Consider the following 10,219-nt stretch of genomic DNA (forward strand, 5'->3'; position numbering starts at 1 on the left):
TTCTAAGTACTAACATGTCACACCATTTCTAATTTCAGAGTCCACTTTAACAATCTGGTTTTGACTGTAAAAGCTCTGCATGGACAGTAGAGCTTTTACACCCATACATCACCAGCAGATCCCTGAGGTCACGTGATAAGGGCCTGCAGCACTAAGGGTGACAGAGCGTTTTGCAGCAGTGGCCCTCAGACTTCTATGTAAGAGCAGAATTCATGAGTCCCCGAGTTTCAATTTTTCGTGATACACTGAAACCTGTGAGTATTTTTGCAAATATCCCTGCTCCATAAAGTGAAGGAAATCAGCACTGTGATATGAGCATTCACGCAACATGACTGAAGATTATAGTGGGTGTGACAGCGATTACAAAACAAACAGCATCAAACACGTTTAAAAAATTCAATGATCAGACTCTAACTCATGCCCATTACTTCCACCTACAATACTTCAGTTGAAATGATGGTGGATGGTTAATGGTGCTACCATGGTCTGTATTCAAGGTTGCAGTTGCATTCAAATGTTTGAGTTAATGAGCGACTTGCCAGAAGCAGAGTTACAGAAAGCTCATAAGAATTTTAATGCAATCATTTAGCCTTTATTTGCAGCTTTAATCTGCATTTGGAATGAGGCGCATCGGAGAAGAGAATCTCCGATTAAACTGTACATGTGAGAGTTTTCCTGATCCTTTCCTACCAGATAAACAGGCTGTGGAGTCCATCCACTTCAGCAGCTGTCCAACACTCAGCTCCCCACAGTGATTGGCATGACAGGGCAGCACGATCTGACTCATCTGCACTTCAGTGGGGTTTCTGTACACTTCCCCACTCTCCTGGATGAGCAGGGGGTCCGGCATGGTGTCTGAATCTTTATTTTCTGAAGTCATATCTCACAACTCCACAGAAACGAAATACAGAAAAAGAAGTTACAGCAGAACATTTGGTGTCAGACGTAATGGATTTGATTCAAGTCAGAACAAATGCGATATTCTATAAACATTTGTGAAATCAACAAGCCCAGAACCAAACCTGAAAACTGCAGGTTGATTTCGTCCAGCACTGCAGCATAAGACTGTAAGCTTTAAATAATCTGCAGCTAGGTTTGTCCTCTGTGTTGCTCAACATTTTTTCACCCCTTACTCAGGGATCAGGAGCAGAAATGCATATTTATGAAATTAAAACTCTGCGGCATTTTAGGAAGTGTTCTTAAAACTATGCTAATTTACATGTAGTCTAAATGGAGCTTGTTACTCGTCTTTTTTTAAAAGTCGCTATCACGCAAACTATTTCTGGGCATGCCACTACACTAAAGGGGGCATTCATGGAAAGTATTTGGTGGGACAGAAGTGTTTGCCCACAGCTACTGCTCCAGTGGGGTGAACATTTAGTCACCTGTCTCTCTTATAAGTTATCAATGTAACTTATATATTTGTAGAGAAGTAACACAACATTTGAAATGAGCGTCTCACTTAATTTAATATTTCAGCATTTAAAAATGTTATCCTGTGACAGCTATCACGCTAATGACGTTGTAAACAAACGACTGAAAATTGCTTACTCACTTGAAAACTTCCTGCTGAAGCTGACGTCGACAGAAAGTCCGTTTAGTGCCAAAGAGTGTCTTGTGCAAAACACAAAGTCAACAGAAAAAGTGCACAAAGCGACCCCAAAGCGGCGGCTCTTCTCATTTCACCCATTCCTGAATAACACGGCAACTGAATAAACACACACAACACAGGTTTAGTGAAAGGTTTCGCCACTGGAGGGAGAAAGAGGGAGAGAGACCGTCCCCCGTAGTGGGTTTAGTGTTTAAGGTGGAATTAGAGTGAATGTCTTTAAGTTGGGAGATTCAAATCGTTATTCAATAAAAACGTAATACATATCATTTTATAAGAAGCTGAAAAAAATCCCGACTACTTGAGAATACTTTTTAAAAAAAATCGAGCTTTATTCGATTCTATTTTGTCAATATTTAATTATTATTTTAACTTGACTGAATTCATATAAATATAAAGCTTTAACGAGTTATGGTAACCTTTCGTGGGCTGATTAAAAATACGTGTAAACATTTTTAGAAAGGTAAAATATACATTTCCTTTCATTACCAGAATGCTTTATTTACACTGTAAGCGGAACAAAGTCACGAAACGAGGCCTCCACTGTGGATTTGTGCGCTAAATCGCGCACTTTTGTTATCGCAGAACCGACGTTAAAACCAGTAAACGATAAGCACGAAAAGGCAGACCTTAAGGCGATTGTTATGTTTCTATTGGCCTATGGGAGCGTCAGTCAGACGTGGCTCCGCCTCTTTCTCCCCCTCCTCCGGAGCAGGCTCGGTTGAGTCGTCGGGTTGAGGAGGAGTGCGGTTGGAGTGCGAGAGGGTCGCGGCCGCGATGATCTGACAGATGAAATAGCAAAAAAGAGAAAGAGAAGGCGGGCGTCCTCCAAACAAAACAATGTTCCCCAAAGGCAAAGGGACCCCGGTGCCGTCGGACAGCCAAGCACGAGAAAAGTAAGCCGAGAAGCGTTTATTATTGTGTATTTTTTTACCTCGTAAGTTGCTCCCTCTTGCTCTCTGTTGTTTGCTGGACAGGCTAGCAAGAGGCGATTTCCTCTTACCGAGAATGCAATTGAATGAACCGCCTTGTCTGCTCGCCATTCCTCCTTTGAGCTGTGTTCTGCTTCATGTAGATTATTGCTGATTTTGTACACATTTCCAGCCGATTCCGGTTGTAGTTTACTTGTGTTTTTATCGGCAGTTGTTTGAGATTTTTGCGGTTATTCGGACGACGGTGCGGAGAGAGTAAAACAATAACATCGCCGTGCTACAGTACATTGTTTTCTCTGTTGCGCTCTCTGGATAGGCTCCGTTTTAATTTCCCTCAGCCCCGTCACTGCCACCAACATACTGTACCTAGCTAATACACAACAGGCTGCTGTTGTTTTCTTTAAATGCTTCGCATCACGACGTTAAATTACGCCGTTGCCTCCACACTTTCTTTTAACCTCCTGATTGTTGAGAGTCTTCACCAGCCTTGGCTTTGCTTGCGAGTCCCAATTTAATTTTTTGGCATCTGCTATTTGGCAGCCATTGTTCAGAGGGCCTTACCCGACTCTAATCACTCATTGTTCGCGTACAGGAAGATTCAACCTGATGTTTGGTGATTTTGCTTTGCTACTTGGTCAAGTTTGTTAAATTAAACCTCAATTTGTAATTATTTTTTTCTCCCCCGCAGGTTGGCTCTTTACGTGTATGAGTATTTGTTACACATAGGGGCACAGAAGTCTGCACAGACCTTTTTATCAGAGGTATGTGGCATTTAGGGTAAAAGTTTAACCGTATTAACACGTCCTTTATATTTTTAAACATTTATTTTTATTCTTCCAGGACAGTATTGTTAAAGTGACACCCATAGATAATTATTGAAATTGTGCTGTCCTAGATCCGATGGGAGAAAAACATAACACTTGGTGAACCCCCTGGATTCCTGCATTCATGGTGGTGGTAAGTGTCATCTCTTTGTAATGTAATAAAATGTCCACTTGTGTGTGAGTTGGGGTTTTTTTGGCTTCATGAGCTCTCTTGTCCACAGTGTTTTCTGGGACTTGTATTGTGCTGCACCAGAGAGGAGAGAGACATGTGACCACTCCAGCGAAGCAAAAGCTTTCCATGATTATGTGAGTACTGCTTACAAGGAAACGGTTGCAAATATTGCCTTTTGTTCACCAGGAGAAGACAATAAGTTTGTGCTTGAGGCTGAGAAGTGATGTCTTTATATATAACTTTTTTCATTATGTCATAATGTATTCCCTGTAGCACCTTGTAGCTGTATTTAACCATCTAATGCAATTTTAAACACTTTGTGTCTGCTGCTGATTTATGATCAGCTATCATGATCTGTTGGTGGGTTGAATGCTGCGCCCAACCATGAGCTTTATGGGCTTCTGGGAAAATGATGCTGATGTCAGCATGTCCTGAGTCAGACCTGTCAAGTGCTCTCCCCTTAGCCCAAGCTCCCCGCTGCCTCAGTTGTGAAGACGAAGAACCTCCGGTGTGTTCTGCACAGCATCTGAGAATTTCATGCACACAGCTCTATTTCTGTTAAAGACCTCCAGCTGCCTGAATGTGTGGTAGCGCCAATACATGTTGAAACATATTACCTGCAGTGACATAATCCTAATGGATTTGAAACAGAAGAACTGCTGGAGCAGCCTTACATCCTGAATTTATGAGGTGTCACTCGGTACATGTGTGTGGTTTGGTAGCGCATTGCTTCTCTTACGATAGCAGTTCTATATTTGCATGATATGGGTGCTTTGCATCTTGATAATTATGCAGTTTTGAGGTGCTGTTGTCATTTCATTTCCTGCTTTGAGTCAGCATTCAAAAAAAGAACATTAAAAAGAACCTTGCATAGATCAAAAGAAACTGTGAACTGAATGTCTATGGCCTCTGCCGTTCCCCTCCCAACGTCTCTTTCTGCCTCCAAAGATTAAAATGGTGCTGCTGATGTAAATAAAATAGAAAGACTTTTCAGGTTGTGCTGTATCAGCATAGGAAAGACATTAGAGGTTAAGGAGCCCTCTTAGGATGATTGATGCACAGTGCAGTTTGTAGGCGGGTTAGTGGTGTACCAGACAGGAAGGGGTTAAAACTGAGATGTTGGTCCTGCTCTTGGCAGATAGGGTTGTCAGGGTAACAGGCCTCCTGATCTGGCAGGTGACCTGGGAGCCAAGAGAGAGGCTACAGCGTGGCTCTGCCCTTTCAGTAACCACATTCCTTATTATTGCAGCTCGTACAAAGGAAAGACTGCGTTTTTGTTTGACAGTCAGCCTTAATTCAACTAGCCTACTTAATGGTAATTGATTGCTTCTGGTTGCTTGCTTGTTTAGAATATGCTTGTCCTTTTCTGTGAATGTGTCAAAGATCGGAGAGTCTGTTTTGGGAAAATTGTATTTCCATACATGAATTAGAGAATTAATCTCTGGGAAAATGGGAACATCAATTTTAAAGGAAGTAAAAACACTAAATAGGATGTTAAGTTGTGTCTTTTGGTTTGACTGAAGCCATTTCCTTTGAATGGAAAACATTAAGCAAATGAAGGAACAGTGAAATGTCAGTCTGGGGAGTGTGCTGCTGTGGCGTGGAGCTTTGAGAGTTTCTGCACGGTTGGTTCTCCCTGACATCTTGTGGTTACCCTTCAGTTTGATGTTGGTTCTCTTTGTGTTTATTGAGGAGGTCAATGAAGTGTGTGTGTGTGTGGACAGTACTAGTCCTTGGACCCAAGCCTTTGTCTAGGTGTGGGGGAGGTGAGTGCTGTTCTGTTAGCCGGCAGCCCTCGTAAAGCTCCGGCGTATTCATGCTGGGCCTGACGAACGCTCCCCAGGGGCCCTGTCGCCATGGCGTCAGCGGCTGATTGATGGCTGTCATGGAGCTGAGGGGCATATTGGAAAAAGAAAAAGGGGAGTGGCAGTGTGGCATATGCCCAGCATCCACCACCGCAGAGGAGCTGAGGGAATAAAAGAGGAGGGGGCTGGGGAGGAAGACTGGAGGGAGATGTAAAGTGGAGGGGACCTGCGAGGGAAAGAGAGCATCCAGTCAGGATCCAGAGTGGGTTTTATGATGTTGATTGATGGTTAAACATTTACAAGCTAAACATAGGGACTGGTTTCTTTTGAGAATCGGTTCCAGTGGAAGAAGTGAGGCTGTTAGGAGCATGCTAGCTCATGAGCCGGCAGTTGGGTGGTCTGTGCTGCAGCTCAAACGCCTACATCATTTCTCTCTTATCCACTTTAAAAAGCTTCATTTCTTTTCTTTCTTTTTTTGATTTATTATATTTTAAAAATTACCCCAGTCAAGCTCTTGGTTATCCTCACCCTCCTCTTTACTTGTTTCTCTTCCCTTGTCCCACCCCCCTCCCTCGTCTTTGTTTTTGTAAAGGGAGCACAAGCACATCCGCCGCCACTCTGGCCTTTTGTAACCTCCTTCAGTGATTCAAGCATTCAAAGAGAATTTGCTTGGCTGGAATTACTTGTTTACCTTAAAGTACACACATTCACACGTGCTGAATCATGATGGGTGGGGGGTGGTCGTCTGTCTGTCTTAAAGGAAAAATCCCCTGGGAAGTTGTAAGAAAGGGCCCAGACAAGAGCCTCGTAGCCCGGGGCAGGACTGAGACATCTGCCCTTTTCCGGTACCAGAGAGTCGTTGGGGAGACGTAGCTTATTTAGACCAAAAGCAGCACTGGACTCCTTGGAACAGTCCAACAAGCACAGCTGTGGCTTTAGAGCTACATGATAAAGATCTAACATAACATGCCTGGGAACTCACCATGCACGTAGCTTTTCAGTCTGGCAAACAGTGTCTGTTCTTCTACAGGGATGTAGATTGTTGACGTCTTTTTATGACTTTGCGGTCAATACCTTAAATACAGCTTTGTTTTACTTCATTACTTTCTTTGCAGGCCTCATTCCAGGAATGGGCTACTTAAGGGTAGAGGATCAAAACAAACGCCAGTTTCGCTTTGGAGGGGCCAGACAGGGATTGTATGAACACAAACCACTTAACAAGCCATAAATGTAGCTTAGCCCTTTTCTGTGATAAACACAGTGACAGCTGCTTTCAGTTTTTTAATGTAACAAAAAAATACAATCCTCTCTTACACACACACACACACACACGGTAGGACAAAGAAAATCAAGGAAAATAAATTAATGGTTATATTTTAATTGTTAGGTTAACTGTGGGGCTGTTTTGGCTGATGTGCTAAATGGCTAGAAATCATAAAGCAAAGCTAAATCCTTATATCGTTGTTTTCTTTAACAAATGTAAAATTACAGCTTGTAATATCAAGAGCTGTTTATGCTATTTGAACTTAGAACCAATGAGCAACTTTACCGGAGCACACATACACATTTTAGATGTAAGTAAATTAATAAAAAAACGATGAATCTTTATGACATTACTTTGCAATTCAGGAAGTTACAATGAAAACAAAGTTAAAACTACGAATAACAGTTTTACCTACAGTTCCATCAGTAGGGTGCAAATAAAACCAAACAAACAAAACTGAAAGTCAGCTCAGACAATTTTTTTCCTCCTTTGGATAACTTATTAGTGTCGAGTCCATACATTAGATTTGGATTCAATATATGCGATGGTTGCTGAGGCCCCTCACTTCCTGTTTTGTGCCTTTGCTGGTGATTGTTCTCAGTTGTTACAGTTTTGAAAATCAGTAATGCGTCTGATAAATTTTGTGAGGCTTTGTCTGAAGATTAACGTCTGCTACTTTTGGTGAAGGGTAGAATTTTTTGTGTCCTGTTGAAGTCCTCCAAGCAGTATTACAGCATCAATGATTCTTAGTATTGTGACCACAGTTACAAAATTCAGTTTAAAAAAAAAAAAAGTTCACTTTCCTACGTGGACATAATTGCACATCAACATAACAAAGCACCATTTAGATTTGGCCTCGCTTCTGTTTTGCAGTGTCACCTCCGAGGTTTGCTCGCTAACACAGGCAATGCTTTAGAAAACTGAGAAAACTTGCACTAAATTTTGTGAGACACTTTTTTGACAATTACAAAACAAATTAAATAAAAATAAATTAAATAAAATCTAATGTGATAGAAAAGCCAGGATGTCATAAAGGATTCTTATGTGTATATGAAAATTGGCCCAAAAATAACTCGAGAAGGCAGAAAGGCTTTGGGTATCTGCTCAGCTTCACTGCAATAATTTATCGTTACATTAGATTATTGTTGGGCTGCACACCTGCTCTAATCGTGTGGTTGCTCAAGAGAGAAACCAGAAAGACACTCAGGAGTTAACCTTGATCATTGAGCATACGGGGATAATATAAAATAATGAACAGGTAAACTAGTGATACGTCATCACATTTGCCTGTTTTTTGTTTTTAAATTTCCTTTTTTCATTTTAGAGTATTTTTTAAGCCTGTTTTGGGGGAGAACCAGGGAAAGCTTTTGTCTTAACAAAGCCTTAGCCGGATATCAACTCAAGCCTTAATCAAATATATGCTAAACAACAATCGCTCCTTTTCTTTTCTTGCAACTTCTTTCACTGGCTTCCAAGTCCGTGGCGTTGTCCCTGACTGATCACAGTGCTGTTAACTTCCTGTCATAAACCTTAAAGCAGCAAGCATATAAAACAGTAAAAATGGTAATAGTGATAACAAAGACTGTGTGGGGATGGGTGGCAAACTAAAGGAAGACTTCATATAAAACATCTGAGTAAGGTGTTGGGCCACCACATGCTGCTAGAACAGCGTCACGGAAATTGAGTCTGGACACTGAATTGGAGGGGATTACTCTGTCCTGTTTCCCTCATTTGGCTTTTAATGGGGATGATGGTGTTGCAGCCCAAATTTATCTACAAGAAGGCGTTAAAGTGGTTTAATATCTAATGACTGCGAAGGCCCAATATTATGATTCAGATTATTTTTCATTCATTAAAACATTTATTTGACCCCACATGAAAGAAATCCACCCTCACATCAGGACAGAAACCTTTCATTGGAAGCTTTTATTGATTTCTAGTGACCCTTAATTCTAAGCGGACAAACTAAAGCTCACAATCTAACAGAGTCACTGGATCCCTTCACTTTGGGGTCAAGGGTTCAAACCTGTATCCTTTTGTTCATCTGTTGGGTGATGCGTTTCTCACTTATTTTTTCGTGTGTGCATTTTTGTAGATCAGTGGTTATCATTTTTACATCACTAAGCTGTCAAATATGCATTGATCTTTGAAATGTGGGGATTATGCACTGCGAGCCTGCTATAATAACTCTGTGTATGTAATTGACAATGAAGAGTTTTTGCTGACACAGCCTGATCACTGCTATTGACGTTCTCAGGCAGAGATTATAATGTTATGCTGTTGTGGGCAGCGCACTGAGCCTCGAGCTCACCAGCTGTTGGTAAGATTTACACCCGTTGGATCCAAGCGGACTATGGCATATTCACAGATGCTGAACTATAACATCCAGGTCAGTCACCCGAGGAAGAAACAGCCCTGTTTCCTTCCATATTGCACTAATACAAGGACATCACAGCTATCAAATATGTGGTATCAAACAATAATCTTCAGTGTCTTTCTCATTGACCAGAATTTAGATCTTACCGTACCGTACTACAACGACTAACACACCAGACACTTGAGCAGGAGACTGAAGCTCCAGTCACACATGCTTCCATAGTGAGCCCTCTTTCAGAGTCATAGCTCTCGCTATCTTAATGCAAAATCGGAAGCAACTGGCCTGCTCAGCATTTTTGTACATGCCGCAGTGCATGACTGGATCCTGATTTCTTAATTGTACTTGGCAGTACACCTGTGTGGAAGTGGGTCCGCATTTGCTTTGACAGGCTACTCATTGTTTATTTTTCTTACAGTTAGTCACCTGGTCTGTGTTTTGCAAGTATCCTTTGGTCAGGAACCCAATGCTGCTAAATTTGAAGGGTTTTTGGTTTGTTTGTTTATGAGGCTGTGTAAGTTTGACTATTTCTTGGTGACTCTTCCACGTCAGTAAATGTGTCAGGCAGGATCCTGACATCCTCCTCGTTTAATTTGCATGTGGATGACTTGCCTGGGCAGTTTAAATCTTGCAAAACGGGTTGTGTTCATGTGTGCGATGATTCAGTTATATTTTCTGCTTGTAACATGTCCTTCCCACTAAAGAAGGTGAAAGTCCTTTTTCTAATTTTGCTTTGATAGAAAGGCATGCCCAGAGAATTTAACATGAAATATATGTAATGTAGTATATAATGCAAATGTGTTTGATTAAAGCCAAAGTGCATCTGTTTAGTACTCTAAACTGCTCACCTCTGTTTAGAATGAAAAATAGATTAATGCAAAACAGCATCAGCAGAGTTGCATTTGTGAGGATTGTGCACAACTCTGTATAGATTAGATTACTCTATATGATCAGAATCATGGATGTTTCCACATGCAACACAGAGATAAGAACCCCAAAGAACTGATATATGTGCAGATTCATAAGCTAAAGCACGGCATCACTGATCAACCCGCAAGTCTTACCAAAAGCTCTGGTGCAGGAGTCGATCTGTGCATTGTGAAAAATATGATCTCCAAAATTAAATTAACATGGATTCATTTTACTGTTTTGATCCTGGATAAAGGAAAGTGCCACACCTTCCTTCACAGCACTGTTAAAATGCTGTGTTTTTAAGGTTTTACTGTGGACACGGGCTCA

At 41.4% G+C, this 10,219-nt stretch overlaps 2 protein-coding genes across 3 annotated transcripts in view; one reads left to right on the top strand and one right to left on the bottom strand.

Moving 5' to 3' along the window:
- LOC102203491 (acyl-coenzyme A thioesterase 11) overlaps positions 1–2,281 on the bottom strand; it is a 9,038-nt gene extending 6,757 nt beyond the window's left edge. Inside the window, 4 exon segments of the mRNA XM_074312094.1 lie at positions 108–151; positions 614–889; positions 1,556–1,708; positions 2,239–2,281. Coding sequence (XP_074168195.1) covers positions 108–151; positions 614–880 — 311 coding nt within the window. The 5' untranslated portion in view covers positions 881–889; positions 1,556–1,708; positions 2,239–2,281.
- A 45-nt stretch (positions 2,282–2,326) lies between these two features.
- Positions 2,327–10,219, top strand: part of ssbp3b (single stranded DNA binding protein 3b) — an 18,079-nt gene continuing 10,186 nt past the window's right edge. For both annotated transcript variants that reach the window (XM_005747502.2, XM_005747503.2), the window contains exons 1-4: positions 2,327–2,505; positions 3,230–3,302; positions 3,437–3,498; positions 3,587–3,671. In XM_005747502.2, the coding sequence (XP_005747559.1) occupies positions 2,450–2,505; positions 3,230–3,302; positions 3,437–3,498; positions 3,587–3,671 (276 nt within the window). In that variant the 5' untranslated portion in view covers positions 2,327–2,449. The remainder of the gene's footprint in view (positions 2,506–3,229; positions 3,303–3,436; positions 3,499–3,586; positions 3,672–10,219) is intronic.

Source organism: Pundamilia nyererei, unplaced genomic scaffold (genome assembly GCF_000239375.1).
Source record: "Pundamilia nyererei isolate P.nyererei 1_Seehausen unplaced genomic scaffold, PunNye1.0 scaffold00199, whole genome shotgun sequence".
Classification (NCBI taxonomy): domain Eukaryota; kingdom Metazoa; phylum Chordata; class Actinopteri; order Cichliformes; family Cichlidae; genus Pundamilia; species Pundamilia nyererei.